This window comes from Phoca vitulina, unplaced genomic scaffold (assembly GCF_004348235.1).
Source record: "Phoca vitulina isolate PV1807 unplaced genomic scaffold, GSC_HSeal_1.0 scaffold69, whole genome shotgun sequence".
Lineage (NCBI taxonomy): Eukaryota > Metazoa > Chordata > Mammalia > Carnivora > Phocidae > Phoca > Phoca vitulina.
In genome coordinates, this window is record NW_022589772.1 from 2,764,133 (window position 1) to 2,786,261 (window position 22,129).

General features: G+C 40.5%; 1 protein-coding gene across 1 annotated transcript in view; it reads right to left on the reverse strand.

Moving 5' to 3' along the window:
- Nucleotides 1-15,013: 15,013 nt before the first annotated feature.
- Nucleotides 15,014-22,129, reverse strand: part of RTL4 (retrotransposon Gag like 4) — a 353,764-nt gene continuing 346,648 nt past the window's right edge. The window contains exon 4 of the mRNA XM_032392722.1: nt 15,014-20,275. Within this exon, the coding sequence (XP_032248613.1) occupies nt 19,137-20,045 (909 nt within the window). The 5' untranslated portion in view covers nt 20,046-20,275 and the 3' untranslated portion in view covers nt 15,014-19,136. The remainder of the gene's footprint in view (nt 20,276-22,129) is intronic.

Sequence of the window (22,129 nt, forward strand, 5' to 3'; positions counted from 1 at the left end):
TCTTTTTAAAAAATATTTTATTTATTTATTTATTTATTTGAGAGAGAGAGAGAGAGAACGAGTGGGGCCAGGGGGGCAGAAGGAGAGGGAGAAGCAGACTCCCCGCTGAGCGGGGAGCTTGAGATGGGGCTCGATCCCAGGACCCTGAGATCATGACCTGAGCTGAAGGTGGATGCTTAACCGACTGAGCCACCCAGGTGCCCCAATACCTACTACCTTCTAAATACTAGTCTAGTCTACCAATTCCATGAATCCTCCTCTCATAATACTAACATAACTCTGCACATTCTTATCCCTAAACATAATGTATTATATTTTTATTTAAACATATCATATGTGGATGCCTAGCTTCTCAAACTAGAAGCCAATTAATTCCTTCCAGGACCAGAACTATCTTCTCTCTCAGATGTCCCCAGATGCACATAGACTAGTGTCTGCACAAAATATTGGTAAGAACATGAGTTCTAGTCCTGGTTTCATCACTTAGCAGCTGTGTGATCTTGGACAAGTTTTTGCTTAGCTTGTCTGGGTCTTGGTTTCTTCATCCATAAACTGAAGATAATAGTAGCACTTATCTGCATCAGGTTTTGTGAGGATAATGACTTAATGCATATGTGAGGTACTTAGAATAATGCTTAGAACTTGGTAAGTGCTCAGCAAATATTAGCAAGTAGTGGTAGTAGTATTATTTAGGGTCAGATGGAACTGAGCTCAAATTCCAGCTCTGTCAATGATTAAATATACATGCATGCTGTGTCATTGTGAGCTTATTGCTTATAGTACACACACACACACACACACACACGCAGGAGCAGCCTCCTGTGTTAAACTCTGTGACAGAGACAGGTGAAACTTTTACTACCAACTGCCATCTGTGTTCTCTCTTTTGGCATCCAGTAAGACTGGACTTGTCCTCCTATTCTGCTTGCTTTGTATGCTGGTTGGATGCAGAGGTTCTAGTAGAGAACACCAAGGCCCTAGAAGAAGATGGGAGGAGAATGGAATCCAGAAATACCTTGTGGGAGGCTGCCTGTCAAACACCTTATTGGACCATGGAATGAGTGAGTAATAAACCTTTTACTGTGTTAAGTCCCTAAGATGTTGGGTTGTTTTTCATAGCAATTAACCTTTAAGACTAATATAATAATTTGCTAATTTGGTATGCTCAATATTCAATTAGATTAAAATTATAGCAACCTCAACTGAAATAGACAAATTCAGGTGTAAAATTCATTTCTAACCTAAGGCCCTCCCTGCAGTTCTGTACAAATTGATCCATCCAAGCAGGGCTGGGACAATGATCAGAAAAGTGAGGTGCCTGAAGTCTCTTCAATGACTCCCTGTGTCCATGACTGCTTGGCTTCTTGTTCTTCTGGTCATCCCCTGGCATCTGTGTGTGCTAGGACACATATGCCCACAGATCCCTTAAATGGAAGGGTTATGGCCATAAGCCCCAAGAAACTTCATTAGAAATCCAAGCCATTTTCAGGCCTGGCCCTTCCTTGCTAAGCAGATAAAAGGAGCCTGCATATACTCCCTCTCCACCAGCTGCTTTCCTGTGCTGAGCTGGCTGACCTGCCCCAACCTCTCCATAGAGGTGGTCTGCTCTGCCATGATTCCTTGGGGAATTAACTTGCCCTTTGCTGGCTGTCTCTATCTCAGAAACATCTGTTCAATGGCCATATTTGGCCTTGGAATGGGCTCCAGATCCAGCATTTTGGGGCTGGTGATGAAGCAAACATAGGGAGCTCTACCAGTCCAGCACTCTCCACCCACAACATGGCCCCAACGCACACACCTACATACATGCTTAGAGTGCCTGTTGCTAAAATATAACACTCTGAGGATTCCAGTAGAGGTAGCTCCTAGGCTGACTGTTCCAACGCTCTTGCTTCATATTAGTAGTCTAGGGGATTGGGCTCCCATCCATTTTAATTTTGAATAAGAGAAATTGGAAGAGGAATGGAAATATGGAGGATGGAGATGCTTTGCTGCTAAAAATAATGCTAACAGAGAGAGGGGGAGAGAAAAGGGAGGAGGAAAAGGAAGGGGAGGGAAGATGAAGGGAAAAGAAGAGACAGAGAGATGCCAGGGGATAGGAAATCAAAAATAGAAAAGAGTGGGGGATGCTACAGGGGATGGGAATAGAAATAAAAAAGAAAGGAAAAGAAAGGAAGAAAATCCAGAAAAGAAAAAAACTTCAGGACACAAAAAGAAGGAAAAACAAATAGAGATATGAAAAGGAAACATTTAAGACTGAGAAGTAGCAGTAGGGGAGTGAGAAACCCAGAGCCATTGAAGGGGGGAAGGGAGAGTGGTGGCAGGACCTGTGCCTCAAACAGCTCAGATAGAGCCAAAGGAGAAAGGCCAACCCTCCTGTGGCAAGCTTAGGGTAAGCCCACTAGATTGTGAGCCTTCTGTAAGGCTCTGCTGACTCACCTGGGACCATTTCCAGAATGTTCTCAGATATCTTTTTTTGTTTGTTTGGTTGGTTGGTTGGTTGTTTTTATTATGTTATGTTAATCACCATACATGACATCATTAGTTTTTGATGTAGTGTTCCATGATTCATTGTTTGTGTATAACACTCAGTGCGCCATGCAGTACATGCCCTCTTTAATACCCATCACCTGGCTAACCCATCCCCACACCACCCTCCCCTCTAGAACCCTCAGATTGTTTCTCAGAGTCCATAGTCTCTCAAGGTTCGTCTCCCGCTCCGATTTCCCCCCTTCATTCTTCCCTTCCTGCTATCTTCTTCTTCTTTTTTTTTTAAACATATAATGTATTATTTGTTTCAGAGGTACAGATCTGTGATTCAACAGTCTTGCACACTTCACAGCGCTCACCATAGCACATACCCTCCCCAATGTCTATCACCCAGCCACCCCATCCCTCCCAACCCCCACCACTCCAGCAACCCTCAGTTTATTTCCTGAGAAAAGAATTCCTCATATCAGTGAGGTCATATGATACATGTCTTTCTCTGATTGATTTATTTTGCTCAGCATAACACCCTCCAGTTCCATCCACGTCGTTGCAAATGGCAAGATTTCATTCCTTTGATGGCTGCATAATATTCCATTGTATATATATACCACTTCTTCTTTATCCATTCATCTGTCAATGGACATCTTGGCTCTTTCCATAGTTTGGCTATTGTGGACATTGCTGCTATAAACATCGGGGTGCACGTACACCTTCGGATCTCTACATTTGTATCTTTGGGGTAAATACCCAGTAGTGCAATTCCTGGATTAGATGGTAGCTCTATTTTCAACTTTTTGAGGAACCTCCATACTGTTTTCCAGAGTGGCTGCACCAGCTTGCATTCCCACCAACAGTGTAGGAGGGTTCCCCTTTCTCCGCATCCTCGCCAACATCTGTCGTTTCCTGACTTGTTAATTTTAGCCATTCTGACTGGTGTGAGGTGGTATTTCATTGAGGTTTTGATTTGGATTTCCCTGATGCCGAGCTACGTTGAGCACTTTTTCATGTGTCTGTTGGCCATTTGGATGTCTTCTTTGGAAAAATGTCTGTTCATGTCTTCTGCCCACTTCAATCCATTCTTGATTGGATTATTTGTTCTTTGGGGGTTGAGTTTAATAAGTTCTTTATAGATTTTGGATAATAGCCCTTTATCTGATAAATCATTTGCAAATATCTTCTCCCATTCTGTCGGTTATCTTTTGGTTTTGTTGACTGTTTCTTTTGCTGTGCAAAAGCTTTTTATCTTGATGAAGTCCCAATAGTTCATTTTTGCCCTTGCTTCCCTTGCCTTTGGCGATGTTTCTAGGAAGAAGTTGCTGCGGCTGAGGTCGAAGAAGTTGTTGCCTGTGTTCTTCTTTAGGATTTTGATGGACTCCTGTCTCACATTGAGGTCCTTCAACCATTTGGAGTCTATTTTTGTGTGTGGTGTAAGGAAATGGTTCAGTTTCATTCTTCTGCATGTGGCTGTCCAATTTTCCCAACACCATTTGTTGAAGAGCCTGTCTTTTTTCCATTAGACATTCTTTCCTGCTTTGTCGAAGATTAGTTGACCATAGAGTTGAGGGTCTATTTCTGGGCTCTCTATTCTGTTCCATTGACCTATGTGTCTGTTTCTGTGCCAGTACCATACTGTCTTAATGATGACAGCTTTGTAATAGAGCTTGAAGTCTGGAATTGTGATGCCACCAGCTTTGCTTTTCTTTTTCAACATTCCTCTGGCTATTCGAGGTCTTTTCTGGTTCCATACAAATTTTAGGATTATTTGCTCCATTTCTTTGAAAAAAGTGGATGGTATTTTGATAGGGATTGCATTGAATGTGTAGATTGCTCTAGGTAGCATTGACATCTTCAAAATATTTGTTCTTCCAATCCATGAGCATGGAGCATTTTTCCATTTCTTTGTGTCTTCCTCAATTTCTTTCATGAGTACCCTATAGTTTTCTGAGTACAGATTCTTTCCTCTTTGGTTAGATTTATTCCTAGGTATCTTATGGTTTTGGGTGCAATTGTACATGGGATCGACTCCTTAATTTCTCTTTCTCCTCTCTTGTTGTTGGTGTATGGGAATGCCACTGATTTCTGTGCATTGATTTTCTATCCTGCCACTTTACTGAATTCCTGTATAAGTTCTCACAGTTTTGGGGTGGAGTCTTTTGGGTTTTCCACATAAAGTATCATATCATCTGCAAAGAGTGAGAGTTTGACTTCTTCTTTGCCGATTCGGATGCCTTTTATTTCTTTTTGTTGTCTGATTGCTGGGGCTAGGACTTCTAATACTATGTTGAATAGCAGTGTGATAGTGGACATCCCTGCCATGTTCCTGACCTTAGGGGGAAAGCTCTCAGTTTTTCCCCATTGAGAATGATATTCGCTGTGGGTTTTTCATAGATGGCTTTTATGATATTGAGGTATGTACCCTCTATCCCTACACGCTGAAGAATTTTGATCAAGAAAGGATGCTGTGCTTTGTCAGATGCTTTTTCTGCATCTATTAAGAGGATCATATGATTCCTGTTCTTTCTTTTATTAATGTATTGTATCACATTGATTGATTTGCAGATGTTGAACCAACCTTGCAGCCCAGGGATAAATCCCACTTGGTTGTGGTGAATAATCCTTTTAATGTACTGTTGGATCCTATTGGCTAGTATTTTGGTGAGAATTTTTGCATCCATGTTCATCAAGGATATTGGTCTGTAATTCTCCTTTTTGATGGGGTCTTTGTCTGGTTTGGGGATCAAGGTAATGGTGGCCTCATAAAACGAGTTTGGAAGTTTTCCTTCCATTTCCATTTTTTGGAACAGTTTCAGAAGAATACGTACTAATTCTTGAAATGTTTGGTAGAATTCCCCTGGGAAGCCATCTGGCCCTGGGCTTCTGTTTAGTGGGAGATTTTTGATGACTGCTTCAATTTCCTTAGTGGTTATAGGTCTGTTCAGGTTTTCTGTTTTTTCCTGGTTCAGTTTTGGTAGTTGATACATCTCTAGGAATGCATCCATTTCTTCCAGGTTATCTAATTTGCTGGCATAGAGTTGCTCATCATATGTTCTTATAATTGTTTGTATTTCTTTGGTGTTGGTTGTGATCTCTCCTCTTTCATTCATGATTTTATTTATTTGGGCCATTTCTCTTTTCTTTTTGAGAAGTCTGGCCAGGGGTTTATCAATCTTGTTAATTCTTTCAAAGAACCAGCTCCTAGTTTCGTTGCTCTGTTCTACTGTTCTTTTGGTTTCTATTTCATTGATTTCTGCTCTGCTCTTTATTATTTCTCTTCTCCTGCTGGGTTTAGGCTTTATTTGCTGTTCTTTCTCCAGCTCCTTTAGATATAGGGTTAGATTGTGTATTTGAGACCTTTCTTGTTTCTTGAGAAAGGCTTCTATTGCTGTATACTTTCCTCTTAGGACTGCCTTTGCTGCATCCCAAAGATTTTGAACAGCTGTGTTTTCATTTTCATTTGTTTCCATGAATTTTTTTAATTCTTTTTTAATTTCCTGGTTGATCCATTCATTCTTTAGTAGGATGCTCTTTAGCCTCCATGTATTTGAGTTCTTTCTGACTTTCCTCTTGTGACTGAGTTCTAGTTTCAAAGCATTGTGGTCTGAAAATATGCAGGGAATGATTCCTATCTTTTGGTACCGGTTGAGGCCTGATGTGTGACCTAGGATGTGTTCTATTCTGGAGAATGTTCCATGGCACTAGAGAAGAATGTGTATTCTGTTGCTTTGGGATGGAATGTTCTGAATATATGTGTGAAGTCCATCTGGTCCAGTGTGTCATTTAAAGCCTTTATTTCCTTGTTGATCTTTTGCTTAGATGATCTGTCCATTTCAGTGAGGGGCATGTTAAAATCCCCTATTATTGTATTGTTGTCAATGTGTTTCTTTGCTTTTGTTATTAACTGGCTTATATAATTGACTGCTTCCATGTTAGGGGCATAGATATTTACAATTGTTAGATCTTCTTGTTGGATAGACCCTTTAAGTAGGATATAGTGTCCTTCCTCATCTCTTATTATAGTCTTTGTATTAAAATCTAATTTTTCTGATATAAGGATTGCCACCCCAGCTTCCTTTTGATGTCCATTAGCATGGTAAATGGTTTTCCGCACCCTCACTTTAAATCTGGAGGTGTCTTTGCGTCTAAAATGAGTCTCTTGCAGACAGCATATTGATGGGTATTTTTTTTTATTCAATCTTATAGCCTGTGTCTTTTGATTGGGGCATTTAGCCCATTTACATTCAGGGTAACTATTGAAAGACATGAATTTAGTGCCATTGTACTGCCTGTAAGGTGACTGTTACTGTATATTGTCTGTGTTCCTTCTGGTCTATGTTACTTTTAGGCTCTCTCTTTGCTTAGAGGACCCCTTTCAATATTTCTTGTAGGGCTGGTTTCGTGTTTGCAAATTCTTTAGTTTTTGTTTGTCCTGGAAGCTTTTTATCTCTCCTATTTTCAGTGACAGCCTAGCTGGATATAATATTCTTGGCTGCATATTTTTCTCATTTAGTGCTCTGAATATATCATGCCAGTCCTTTCTGGCCTGCCAGGTCTCTGTGAATAGGTCTGTTGCCAATCTAATGTTTCTACCATTGCAGGTTAGAGATCTCTTCTCCTGAGCTGCTTTCAGGATTTTCTCTTTGTCTCTGAGACTCGTAAGTTTTACTATTAGATGTCGGGCTGTTGACCTATTTTTGTTGGTTTTGAGGGGGGTTCTCTGTCCCTCCTGGATTTTGATGCCTGTTTCCTTCCCCAAATTAGGGAAGTTCTCTGCTATAATTTGCTCCATTATACATCCTGCCCCTCTCTCTCTTTCTTCTTCTTCTGGGATCCCAATTATTCTAATATTGTTTCGTCTTATGGTATCACTTATCTCTCGAATTCTGCCCTTATGGTCCAGTAGTTGTTTATCTCTCTTTTTCTCAGCTTCTTTATTTTCCATCATTTGGTCTTCTATATCACTGATTCTCTCTTCTGCCTCATTTATTCTAGCAGTTAGAGCCTCCATTTTTAATTACACCTCATTAATAGCCTTTTTGATTTCGACTTGGTTAGATTTTAGTTCTTTTATTTCTCCAGAAAGGGTTTCTCTAATATCTTCCATGCTTTTTTCAAGCCCAGCTAGTATCTTTAAAATCAACTGTGTGACCATTCTGAACTCTAGTTCCGACATCTTACTAATGTCTGTATTGATTAAGTCCCTGGCAGTCGGTACTGCCTCTTGTTCTTTTTTTTGAGGTGATTTTTTCCGTCTTATCATTTTGTCCAGAAAAGAATAGATGAATGAGAGAACAAGATAAATGAGAGAACAAAATGCTAACAGGGTAACAATGACCCCAGAAAAATATACACTAAACAAATCAGAAGAGACCTTCCAGAAAGTGGTCACTTTTCTGTTCAGAGAGTTGCTGCTATTCTTTTCTTCGATCTCCTGTTGAGTTCTTAGGTGTTCAGAATGGTTTGATCCCTATCTAGCTGAATTCCTGGGACCAGACGAAATTTAGGTCTCCTACTCCTCTGCCATCTTGCTCCTCCCCCCACTCCTTGAGTTCTATATGATTATAAAAGCACTAAAAATCTCAAGGTTAGAAGGGAACTGAGATGAAGCCACTCAAATAATCATCCATGGTTCCCAAAGTAACACCAGAAGTTAAATAATGTGAAAAGAATGCAGGGTATGAATCATGAATCAAGCAAGAAGAGGCTGTTCTACCTTGAACTGCTGTTGATATCAGCCCAGCCCAGTTTCCATGATTCATGAAGCAAAAATCCACCAATTAATGTCTGCCACCCTTGGAATAATGTAGGGTAGGTAAATTTCAAGACAGACAGGACATACTTGTTCGTGAGGTAAGAAGCCAGGTAGCAGGTACAAAAGGTGATGCCCACCATGCACCTCCTCATGCACATTGGTCAGCCTGTGCCCCTTCCAGGGGACCCTGGGGGAGCTCCGAGACAGCCTGTTCTCAGATATCTTAAAGGCCTCATCACAAAGTTGCTGCAGCTTTATCTCATTTGATGTCTGTTATGAACACTATATCAAATGGAGAAATAAGAAAGATAACTGTTCCTGGCCACTGCTCCTTCATAGTTTTTGCTTCAGGACCCTAGATTTAGGCTCTATTCTCAGAACAATGATGAAGGAAAGAAAGGAACTATGACTAAAGCTAACAAGTAGGTAAGGGGTAGTGGGTCAAATTACCATCCACCTCAAAGTCTCCTGTGTTTCTCCAAGGGAATCAGATAACTGTGATCCTTTAGGGGAAGTAAGAGCAAGAAAGGAAGAGGAAAGGTAGAGTTGGGATACCACAGGAAGCCATGTTGTTAACTACTCCTCCTGGACCTCCTCTTGATGATGATGGCAGCGAAAAGGAAGTACATGACAATTTGACAAGCTTGAGAGACCCACTCCTTCCTTAGTTTCCCAGACTTAATGAAAATCCTTCAAGGCACAAGGGCCTCTCAGGGACATGAAGCCTGGCTGAGCTTGATAATCCTACTCTCAGGGTGACTGTGTAAGTGGGTAGGGTTAATGAAGAGTTGTTGGAGGCCAAAGGTGAGTGGGGAATTTTGTAAGTTAAATAACTCCTACTCCTAGATCTTCCCAATTCTCCAACCTTACCTCTGTCTCTCTATCTCTCTCCCCCTCTTCTCTCTCCTCTCTTTTTTACATCTGGTACACACAGTTGGATTATTTATATGTTTATATACATGATATAAATATATCATGGTATCTAACAATATATATTGTATCACAATATATACCACATATATTATATCATATATTGTTAGATACCATGATATATTGTCATCATTGGCCCACACATGGATTTATTTTATTTATTTATTTGTTTGTTTGTTTATTTATAAAGCCAATATGATGAACACTTGTGAACCTACAGCCCAATGGAAAAAAACTAAGACATCACCTAGAAATTTATATCTGCTTACATGCTCCTAGTCTCTCTTATCCCTTTGTTCCCTTTGTTGCCACCAGAGGTAACAACTGTCTTGTATTCAGTGTTTATGGTTCCTGTGATTTACTTCCCATTTTATTGCATTTCTATGTACACACTGGCACTTTGGTCACTCAGCCATTTACCTAACTGTGTGACCAAAGGCAAATTTCTCAGTGTTTTTAAGTCTTAGTTTCCTCTAATTAAAAAAACGACAATAATACCTGCCTCAGAGGGGTTTTGTGATGATTCTGTGCCTTAATGCATATAAAGCACCTAGACAAGAACTTTGCAAATGAATATGGGTAGTAATAGTAGTAGTAGTAATGTGCTGATATTGCTGAACTGCCCTTTTTTCCCCTTTGTTAACTCATGTGCCCTCTCCTCGAGGAAGACTAACCTAATTTCCTTAGTTGAAACCAGTTGTTTATTTTCTCTACATTCCCATGGTACCTATTCACACCTTCATTCTGGCCCATATTTCATACTAGTGCTAATAACAAGTCTGTTTTCCTTTAAAGCAGTAGTTCTTAATATTATCAGCACATTAAAATCATCTGGGACCTTTAAGAGTCCTGATACAAGCCCTTTAAAGCAGTGGTTCTTAATTTATCAGCACATTAAAATCACCTGGGATCTTTAAGAGTCCTGATCCAAGCCCTATGCCAGACCAATTAAATGAGAATCTCTAGGAGTGAGACTCAGGCAACAGCACTTGTTACAGCTTTTCCAGGTGATTCTAATGAATAGCCTTAGAAGAGGAGTCGGCAAACTCTGACCTGCAAGCCAACTCCCACCCACTGCCTACTTTTGTAAATAAAATTCTATTGGCCCATTTGTTTATGTATTTTCGATGACTAATTTCACACTACAATGGCAAAATTGAGTAGTTGTAACAGATACTGCCGGGTCCTCAAAGTCTAAATCATTCACTATCTGAATCATTACAGAGAAAGTTTGTTGATCTCTACCTTAGAAAATAATTTGAGTGTAGGGACCAAGTCTTATTCATCTCTACTTTTTCTAAATATGGCTAACACAATGCTTTGCTCATAGCTGCTTAATAAGTGATTGTCCAAAGAATGGTTAGAAATGAGGTGGAAGGTCCTGTTTGCCAAATTCAAATCTGAAGTCTATTTTTCCAGTAGTGCTGACATTAGCCAGTATTTTGAAGTATGTGAAGTCCAGTCTTCAACAAGTCTCCTTGTTGGTTGGGAGATCACCTAGAGAGAGTACTGGAAACAGAAAGTTAGGAAAGCTGCCTTGCCTTGCTCCCTGCATCAATTCTCAGAGCACAGTGCTGGCCTCACCACTGCCATCCAGCATTCTTTGGTTTTAGGATCTCTAATTGGTTTCCATCTCCCCCCAGGTCCTTCCAGTTTGGGAAGTACTTGAATTGGTTGACTTTTGGAGATCTCTTTCAGATTTGTCTTATGGGCCATCTTGTGGTTTAGTTATTTATATCACAGTGGTTAAAAATTGACATTGTGGAGTTAGGCAAACCCAGGTGTGAATCTTGGTTGTGTGACCCTGGTCTCACTGCTTACTGGCTCAACATGTGTTTCTGAATCTGCAAAATGGGTATAGCAGGGCATACCTCATAAGGTTCTTGGAGTAAATGAGATAATGCCTGTAAAACACTAAGCAGAGTACTGCGCAAACAGTAAGCACTCAGTTAAATGTCACTCTGACCTTCGTCATTATACCTATCATTGCCATCAAAGGTCTCAGAAACCCTGCCATGGTTGTAAGCCCCTCAAAGGCAGGGGCCTTGTCTTAGCAATTTCTGCCTCCCTGCCATGCCTGGCACATAGTGGGCTCTCAGTGTGCATTAATTGCTTGAATTGTAACCTGTCACCTCAAATAAAGCTCATGGCAGGAATGCAGATGTCAGGCTCCACCTCACCTCTCACTTTCCACTGCCTATATCCCTAGGCATCTGGGTGTTAATCAAGGCCATATATCAAAAATAGGCACTGACATATGTAGTAATTTTACCAGCCTCAGGGCCGTCAAAAATTAATTTGTCTACTTTCCAAATGAACAGTAACTTTATTAAAATTCCCACCTCTGACAAATACATAGTGCATTAATTTTTCCTAGGGAAAGGAACTGCCACTGAGGTGTTATTTCTAAAACATTTGTCACAACAAGTCTAAATTACTAAGATAGTGCTTAGATTCAAACTAGAGGACATGTAAAAGGCCAGGCTCCCAGTCTTTGACAGGAAAAAAATATATAGAAAAGTCATTCTAATGCTACCAACCATTTCTCCTGCTTCAACACAATTGGGCTCAGGGACTGCTATGTTAGCCTGGGAATAATGCACTGTGTTTTGGAAATGTAATTGTTTGTATTAATAAAATGCTACTGTACAGAAGCTCCAGGCCAGCATGTCTGGACTTGGCCACTTCCATTGATTTACTTAACACTGTCCTCAGGAGCATAAACAGGGTAGACACCTTAGCCAGTGAGAGATCACTGTGGGGCAGTGTCAAAATCCTTGTCAGTTCAATAGCAATCAGAACAAGATTAAAGATCAGGTCACCGAGTACTTAAAGCCAAGAACAAAGGGGGGAAGTTTATTTCCCTAGCTCCTGTTTCTTCTTTCTGTGCCCTTTGCCTGGCTACCACACCAATCCCACAGTGGGTGATACATTTCTTTACACTTGGTCTTAATGTAGGCTCTTCCCAGAGAGAGTTGCATTTATATAGAGGTTACTGGGTTCAAAATAAAGGATTGACATGCTAGTAGTAGATAAATCTAAAGATATTCATGCCAAGACACATCTTAGTCAAAGTTCTATAAACTAAAGACAGAAGAAAATATTGACAGCTCTAAGGGAGAAATAACACCTGGCTCAGAGTGGGGGGGCGGGGGAAACAGTTCAACTTACTGCAGATTTCTCATCAGAAACTGTGGAGGCCAGAAGAAAGTGGCACAAGATTGTTAAAGTGTGGAAAGAAAAGATCAACCGTAAGTCCCACATCCAGGAAAAATATCCTTCAGGAATTAAGCCGGTAATTTATGTATTAGAGGGTTAAAAGTGGGGCAGAGTGCATAAGATTGCCCAATACCATCACTGCAATATAAGAATTTCCCCCCCTGTTACTAGGTATTGATTACTCAAGTTGATATATTAAGCTAAAAATAGTTTAGTTTCAGTAGGGAAAATCATTTTTTCATGACTCTGGGTTTCAAAACACAGAAAATTCTACCTAATGTACCTCTATAAAAGGATTTTATTAGCTCACATGGCTAAACCCCTTCAGGCATAGCTAGATTCAGTGATTCAAAAACCATCATCAGGATTTCGTTTCTCCCTACCCCTCAGTTCTGCTTCCTCAGGATGTCTGTATTGTTTTTGTTTGCTTGTTTGTTTGTTTGTTTGTTTAAAAAGAGATGGAGAGAGAGAGAGAGCAGGGGAAGGGCAGAGGGAGAGGAAGAGAGAGAATCTTAAGCAGGCTCCATGCCCAGTGCAGAGCCAAAGCGGGGCTCGAACTCATGACCCTGAGATTATGACCTGAGCTGAAATCAGAGTTGGACACGTAAATGACTGAGCCACCTAGGTGCCCCCAGGATGTCTGTATTCTTAAATGGGCTCTCCTCTTACTCAGAGATGGCTGTCAGCAGTAATACAGACTATTATCTTTCCATATCCCATTCCAGTAGGAAAAAATGAGAGTACTTGTCCAACATTTCCAAGAAAAGCCATAAAATTCACTCTGATTGGTAAGTTTAGGATACAAGTCCACACCTGGAGTAGTCACAGTAGCCAGGCAAATGCTGTGTGACCATTGATTTAGGCCTGGGTCTCAGGGCTGGAGGTGGAATTCCATCCAGGAAGTTGGACTGAAGTGGGAATGAAGTTGGGTCTCTATATGAAAATTAGGGTCCACTGGCAAAAGTAGAATGCTTGCTGGGGAGGCAAACAGCAAATGACCTCCATAACCACACCTAGCCAATCTCTTGGAGTTGTTTGATGCAGAAAGTTTGCATGTTGATAAAAGGGTACCAATGAAATTTATTTATTTAGACTACCCAAAGCATCCTGTGCAAGACTCTACAAAATCCCAGTGGGTTTTCTTTTAAGTTTTTTTTAAAGATCTTATTTATTTATTCCAGAGATGGAGAAATAGAGAGGGAGAGAGAGAAAGAGAGGGTGGGGGGTGAATCAGAGGGAGAGGGACAAGCTGACTCCACATTGAGCACAGAGGCCTATGCAGGGCTGGATCCCACTACCCCAAGATCATGACCCAAGCCAAAATCAAAAGTCAGACACCCAACTGACTGAGCCACCCAGGCATCCCCAAATCCCCATTGTTTTATCATGAACGTGGGATTAATTTAGAAGTGAGAAACAAAAAAGTAGGGATAAATAGGACATTTGAAAGGAGATATAAACAGTGAGATACCCCAAAGGCTGGTCTGATTTAATACTTCAATATGTTGTGGATCAGGGGTCAGAAAACTTCTATAAAGGACCAGATAGTAAGCAATTTTGGTTTGATGGGCCATACATGTGCTAGCATGAAAGCACCCATGGACAACATGTAAATAAATGTGTTTTGGCTGGGTGCCAGTAAAATTTTATTTTTAAAGCGGGCAGTAGGCTGGATTTGGCCCACAGGTAGTAGTTTGTTGAATCCTGTTATAGATGGATAGTAATGTACTATGTGGGAATATGGGCTCTGTTGTTAGATGTGTCTGGATTTGAGTCTTACCTCTTACTCACTAGTTCTGTGTTCATGGATAATTTCCTTAACTACTTTAAACCTCAATTTCCTCATCTGCATAATAGAAATAATAATAAGAGATATCTAAGAGGGTCATTGTGAGAATTAAAAGAGAATATGCACATAAATCAGAGTATAATGCCTGGCACATGTGTAGTAAGTGGTCAGTAAATTGTAGCTATTATTATTATTATGAATAATTGGGGGAAAACTGTAGGAAAACCTTGTGAGAGGGAAGAAAGATAAACTTCAGTGTTGTTTTAAGGATACATATTTATTAAAACATTCCAACTATATTTTTAGAGTAGTGGGATTTGTGTCATCGATTACAATTTAGGAAAGAGAATTACAGCTTTCAGGGAAGGGTCCACAATGACTCTTCTCTCAAGATACTGATGAAACCCAAAAATTCCCCAGAATTACTGGATGCCATTTTAAAACAATCAGTAATTTAAAAAAAGTTATCTTGTTCAAATTTATTTTGTGTCCACACCTGGAATTCTGCATATATTTGTAATGATTATCCTTCACTAACTACAGAGTAGAGCTGGAGAAGATTTAGAAAGGGCAAGCTGGGGAGATTATTGGTTTATATGGGTGAATGCATGAGGGCCCACTATCTTTAAATCAAATTTATAACACTGACCTTAAAAAGGTGTGGTGAGTACTAAATGCCAGAAATGGATATTCCATTTTTTAGTAATGTGAACTTAGTGAGTATCATTAACAAATTAAAGCACTCAGCACAGGGCCTGGCATAAAGTAGGCATTCACCAACTATTAGTTCTCTTTCTTTAGATGCACACAAAACTAGACTTTATGCCCAAAGGGATGAGTCTTCCATTCATAGGGAAAACTGAAATTCTACATGGTTCTTTACTGGGTTACTATGAAGCAAATGGGGTTGGTGGAATACAGTCACAACTAGGCTTATCACTTAACTGGACCAATAAGAGAACTAGTGCCATGTTAGATATGTACTAGAAATCAGTATGCAGGAAGCAGGTTCAAGTAAACTCAAGAGTCAAAACCAATACCAGGAAGTAATATGGATAATTTAGTGCATTAATTCTCAAAGTTATAGTGGCAAACAATGACTGGACAGCATAGTCTAGGTACCAAGATCTTTCTACTGACTCTACTAAATAATGTAACTCACTTCTGGGACTTTTGTTTTTAAAATGTGGACAGTGAATCTTGCATGAAGATGATATTGAGGACCCATGACACTATACTCCCTTGAAGGTTTTTCCATTCTCTTGGCCAAGTGAGACCTAAGCTTCATAGGGAGGCAATAAAACATACCCACCAATGTAGAAGTCTTTACAGATATGACTTAAACTCCCAGAGCTCTCCCAAGGATGTTAGATTTTGCCAAGACGCTGGTATATCCTAAATGCTCTACTTTGTTTCAGGGATGACTATTGTGGTCATAGGCTAGATGGTGCTGGGTGGAAAAGATCTTCCAGAGTCCAGAAAAGGGTGATATCTGTTTTACCATCCTGGATAGAGGTAAAGGCAGTGACGGCATGGGTCCTATGTGCTACCATTTGGACAGAATAGAGGTGGTGAAAGTTAGGACAATTATACACTCCTCCCTCTTTAAAGGTGCTTGTCAGAGGCTCATGTCTATAGTCATGTGTCATGTCTTCATCCATGACAATATATTCTAATGGTTAGACTGAACTGTGTAGTATTATAAGAAGTAATTACTTATGGCAGATATCATGGTTCTGGTTGTGAATGGAGGTAAGTGCAGGAATTAAAAAACATTGACCTTTCAGAATTTTATTACAGCTGTAGACAAATGAGAGACATAAAAAAAGGAGGATGACTGTTGATGTAAGATTCCCAGGGAGGCCAATCTTGAGTGGACTCACTATGGTTCACACTGTGGTACTGACTTTGCATTGTGAGAATCTTTTTTTTTTTCCAGTGCACTCAGCAGTGATTAGGATCTGGAGGATTGACACTATTAAAACCCACAAAAAACTGATGTATAAGCCAAAACCAATTTATTTATTTATAATGAGAATTAACTGCTAAACAGGCTAGAATACTCATGTCAGCTGATTAGCAAATTTTCTCCCCATAACAAAGTTTATATGGGAACATAATTACAATCAAATTACTTCTTAACACATAGGATCTCAGCAAGGGGAGTTAGGTGGTAATCTTAATGGCTAATAACACAAATTGGGATGGCCTGGTGCTTCCATCCCACTGTATATAGACCTGCCAAATCATGTTGGTCAACATCCCCTCTCTGAGTCTAGAGATTATCAACTCCCTATGCCTCTTTAATTGCCCCCTTTTCTAGACTCCCTAAAGAACATTCTCTTGTTAACAATTCCTTCTTCAGACTTATCATAAAATGATTAGATCTTATCTTGCTGGATGGCATCAATCATGTAGCAGATCTGCCTCCCAAAAACTACAATCTTGCTTGGACTTGGGGACTCCCCAAGTCTTTGTAGTTGCAGACTACATGATCAAGTAGGTTACATCTCATCAGTTCTCAGTAGACTTTAATTAGCTTCACTCTCAGAGAAGTTCACTTTGGTATAAGTTCTGAGAAAAACATCTGTGTAACTCTCTTTATGCTAAATAATGAGTTTATTCTAGTTGAAATGGATGGTGTCGTTATAACAAAATTTTTAAGTGGTAAACAAAATGGTTGCTAGCTAGTAGACAGTAAAGCATTATCCCAGTATCCTATTCCTATGCTCAGTATGATTGTTGGATTGTATCACATAGAGCACAAGAATTCCTTGACTGGGAATTCTCCTCAACAAGGAGCTTCTAGAAATGGGAGGTTTTATCGCCCAGAATTAATTGTCTGTTCTGAGAGGCTATGAAATCTGAAGATTTCTTGGAGAAGAAGGTGATGTTGTTGCAGAGAGAAGGTCCAAACAGGAAATAAGGTGATGCATCTTTGTGAGAGAGCATACAATAAATTGTGTCCCTAAGGTAAGGAAAGATTGGTGATGAAGCCAACTGAATGCCCCCATCAGCATTCCAAGACCATACTAGGGTCAGTAAGGAAAGTGTTTGGAGGCTATTGGGTTACTCTTTTGTTACAGAATTGGGGGTGCTAGATCAGGATACCTCCAGGTAATCCCAGAGACACTTAAAGTTCAAATAGATCTACTTGTTAGAGGCTTTCATACAATCCCAGTACCACAGTGGGAATTTCTTGGCACAATTGGAATATGAGCATTCAGGTCTCCTTGTTATGAGAGCATATGGAGTAAGGTGGATGTATAGCAAGCTGTTGATAAAGGAGACCCCTTGTGAATGCAAATAAAGATTGGCACAGTGGTTAGCGAGGCACTGATGGGAAAAACGATCTATTTGTTAGTGCTACAGGATGAAAATGGTAAGGTCCTAGGTGGGTTTAAGTACTGTCAAAGTTAGCATAATTCTCTAGGAACAAGGCCAAAGTACAATGACACTTCATGTTCTGAGAGGTCTTGATGGCTGCTAGGGAATATGGAATTACTGATCTTTCTTCAGGAAATCAATTATGGGGACATACATCAGCACCAAGAAGCAGGGAACAGAGGACTGATTATTATTAGCAAGCATCAATTGTCACTGGATATCCTTAACATTTTAGAAAACTGTGTCTCTCCAGCATGGCACTACTTTTCTTCAGAAGCATTAGGAATCCATACCCAGAGCTGATGTGTGTGCCTGTGTGCCAAGAGCACAACACAAGCAATCAAACCCCACTTCTTCTTGAGATTTATTTATCAATGATGTTGATGTCCATGTCCCAGGATTTGTCAGATGGGATGGTTCAGAAAGTTGTCTGCCATTATTCGCTTTTCAAGATTCTCAACTAGATGAGGTCAGGTGGTCCATAATGGTATAGAGCTCAACATCAATGGTAGTGATCCTAAATGGTGATCACACTGAGGCCTCTAGAGTCAGAAACTACTACAGAGCCTGACCCTAAGTCTTCAGTAGAGATTTATTTAACCAGGTTCCCTCACCTGCCAGGTAAGGCAGGAGTATATGCTGTAGACATAATAATTATGATGAAGACTCCTTCCCCAACTTTCATTAATATTTATCAGAGGTCATTATCCTAGACCATTTTGACTTGGCCATTATACATGCTATAACCTAAAGTAAGTTGTTGTAGGAAGAGGAGAGTAACCTGGAATTAGTCGGGCTTGGTTAAAAACATGTATGTGCCTGAAGGGCTAGTTCTCAAGGAAGTGGACCAACAATTCCAATCAGAGTCTTCAAATGGCCATGCCATCTGGTTTGTCAATAGCTAAGGGATCCAGGTGTTTTTTTTTTTTTTTTTTGAGCAAGCAGAGGTCTTTAAATAGCAACAAAATACATAGCTGTATGGAACAGTAGTAGAGTTGTGTTTCCATGAAGATTGGTTTGTGTTGAAGCTGGACTCTAGTCAATAGGCAGAGCAGGTTCCAGCCTCCAGTAGAAAAATGTTGATAGGATATGGAATGCAATTAGGAATTCAACCAAGTGTTCTAAACCAACAGGGAACTATAATATAGACCAATAAGGGTGAGGGTGAAAGTCTTGGGCCTAATCTTAGGCACAGAAGATTTAGGCCAACAAACTCAACCCAGATCTCACCCATTGGAGGGAACGGTGTTCCCAGTGCACTTCCAGGGTTGTTTTCATTGGCTCAGATTGGCCAGAGTTTCACCTACAGTCTTTCAGTACTCTTGGGGAATTGGTTCCAGTTGCAGAAAGTGCCTGTGAATTGTTTCCATCATTGTCAGGTTGGGTTTGATTTTGTGATAGGTCACCAAATGAACAAGATCTGGTTGTTTAAATTCCCAGAAGCACATGAGTTCATGACTGTCTATGAAGTGGTATCATAGTTCCTCACCTGTATTTTAAATGTTAATTCAGTATATAAATCTTTAAGGCTGGAGGTGAGAGGGATATAAGTTTACAAAGTGACCTCCTCTCTTACTGGTGAGTTGGGTTATTTATCCTTGCTGGGGCTCGAGAACGTTTGGCAAGGCAATCTCTTGTGAAGTGACCAGCCTGGCTGCAGTAGAGGCACAACTGAGCTTCTTGCTGGAGGGCTCGTTTGGCTGGGGTGAGAGGTGGCTGGCTTCCACGCAACTGTATAGGTTCTTCCTTGGGTGGCAGATCTGTGGGGCTGGAAAAGGCTTGGTGGTGGATCATGGAAGCCAACATTGGGAGCTGGGTCTCTGACTGAAGAAGCTCTGGCCTGTCACTATGTTTCTTGTCCAACTGAATACACTGAGTGATCAGGTCTGGAAGGTTGTCCATCATATCTGTGCCACTCACTTCATCCTGGATGGAGTCAGCTAGTCCTTCTTGGAAGTTATCACTCAGATTGGTTTCATTACAGCTCAGATTTTGAGCAAGGAGCTGGAAAGTAGAAGCATCCTGCTGAGAGGAGGAGTTGTCCTTTTTGTTCAGAAGGTCTATTTCCTGTTTTGTAGGCTCACCAAATGATTGCTGGAACTCAAGAACAAAGTTCTCATATTGTTTCAGCAGAGTGCTCTGGTCAGGCCCAGATATGACTCCACAACTTTCCATCTGCTGAGATAAGTAATCAAAAAAGAACTTGACTTGGACATCATCTGCAGGATTGGGGAACTTAAGAGTTGTCAACTGTGCAAGAAATCTTGAGAGATTAGCAGGGTCATGGTGAAACTGAGAGAGATGTTCAAGTGAGCAGGGTACAGACATCATTGGGGTGGCCAGGGTAGGCATGACTTGGCCCCTCGGATCAGGACTCTCTTCAGTCAGATGCTGTATTTGTGGCTGCAGAATCAGATTCTCTGTCTGAAGGGAGGAATGCTCTACTTGCAAGGTAGGTGGTGAGTCTGTGTACTTCTCCATTGTATCTTCTGGAATCAAGTGAGACTAAGTAGAATTGAGTGCCAGTACTGGAAACCAATGCGCAGACAGTAGGGTTTCTGCTGTTATCAGAGAGAGAGTGTCATGAGCAAGTAGCCAAAACTGCTACCTATGAAGCAGTCACAAGGGAACCCTGAGAGCTGAATTGGAGAGATGCCAAAACTGTTGTCCACTATTCAGTGTTGCCTCTTCTCATGGAGAATGCCAATGTTCTGCACATTCAGAAGAGATAAATTACCTTAGGACACATAGAGGATTTGGAATTAAGAAGACAAATACAAAAGTCACAGTAGATTTCTTTCCCCACTCCCTTTCCTTGTAATATAGGGGAAATTTGCCCTTGAACTAAGCCTTTGATTCTAAAATCTCTCTTTTTTTTTTTTATCAGAGAATCAAAGAATTTTACAACCCGAAGTGATCTTAGAGATTATCCAGGCCAAATTCATAATTTCATGAATGAGAAAACAGAGACCCAGAAAGGTAGATATTTGCCCAACTTCACACAACGACTTAATATCAGAGCTGGCATGCTCACCAGTACTGTTGTCAAAAATAGCACTTCCTCCAGGACCATAAATATGCTCATTTGTACATGCTACTTGAGCATGACGACGGTTCATGCTCCTTTCTACTTAAAATGTAATCTGGGAGCAAGCACCATCAGCATCACCAGGGAGACTGTTAGAAATGCAAACTCAGGTCCCACCCCAAACCTACTGATTTAGTATTCCACTTAAACAGATTTGCCAGGTGATTCAAACGTGCACTGAAATTTGAGAAAAGCTTTTTTAGAGAGCATGCAGCCCTAATTGGAATAATCACTGGCTGGACTTGAACCTCAATGCCCCAATCCTAGCCTGCATTGCTGTAGCGATCTGATTACTGTGGTGGTAGTTAATCCATATTTTTCTAGATTCCTAGTCTTTATCTAAGGTCACATTTGGTTGTCATGGAGATGCTTAAGATACCACAGGCAAGATGAAAAGGTGAAGCTGGGAACTTAGTAAACAAGAACAGAATATTCTTAAAAGTATAAAGATCAAAATGTTTAGTAGTCATCCCTGCATTGATAACAAGAATAAAGGAACCTGTTAGAGTTAAAAAACAAACCCCAAACATATGGCATATCAGTTGAACTATTCTGCAGTATAATTCCTCTCATTGCCCTTTCCTAGTGTAGCATACCATTTAATTGCATTTAAATTGGCCTCTAGTGGGCAAAAATGTGTATCATTGAATGTAAGACTTGATTCTCTAGGTTTTATTTGATGGCTCCTCCTCTCTGGACCTATGGAAGAGATTACTAGAAGATTGAAACTGTATAAGATTGGGGCCCAGAAACTTACCCAAACACTGGCATTAATCAGTTGGATGACATTAAAGAACTCATTTGGGTCTCAGTTTCCTCTTTCATCTAATGAGGATAACTATCTTGTCCAGATAGGTGCCCTGAGTGGCAGAGAGATGCTCTCAAGATTGTTCCAGTGCAGCTAACAATATCATTGGTGAGGCTCTTTCCTCGTCACATATTGCCAAAGTAGGGAGATACTGTCATATTCTTTCTTCCTTCCTTTCCATATCTCACCTTTCTAGGCTACCTTTCCATTTTCCAGGTGCCCATCCATGAATTTATTTCTGCCAGTCCAGCTAGGTGTCATTGAAAGGTAAGATGTTGATTAATTAATGAGGGTTAATGATTGGCCTTTCTCAAGGCATTCACTTTTTCCTCAAACTTTAATGTCTGTAAGAAACAACTTGGTTCCAATCCCCAACAATTCCAATTCAATAGGTCTGGGGTGGATGCCAGGAATCTGTACTTTTAACAAACTGCCCAGAGGATTTCTGATGTTGGTGGTCCCTGTGATAAAGCCATCCAGATGAGCCTCAAGGGAAAAAGCCATATTATAGCATCACAGAGAAGTAAGAATGGGGAAGGGGACATATTTGGAAGTAGGAGGCCCTCAAATGACATAGAATAATAGGTGGCATATACTTCTGCATAAAGTCCACAAAGAGCCCACACTGTTCTTCAAAAATGTTCTTCTCTCCCAGACAGTAGAGTGCAA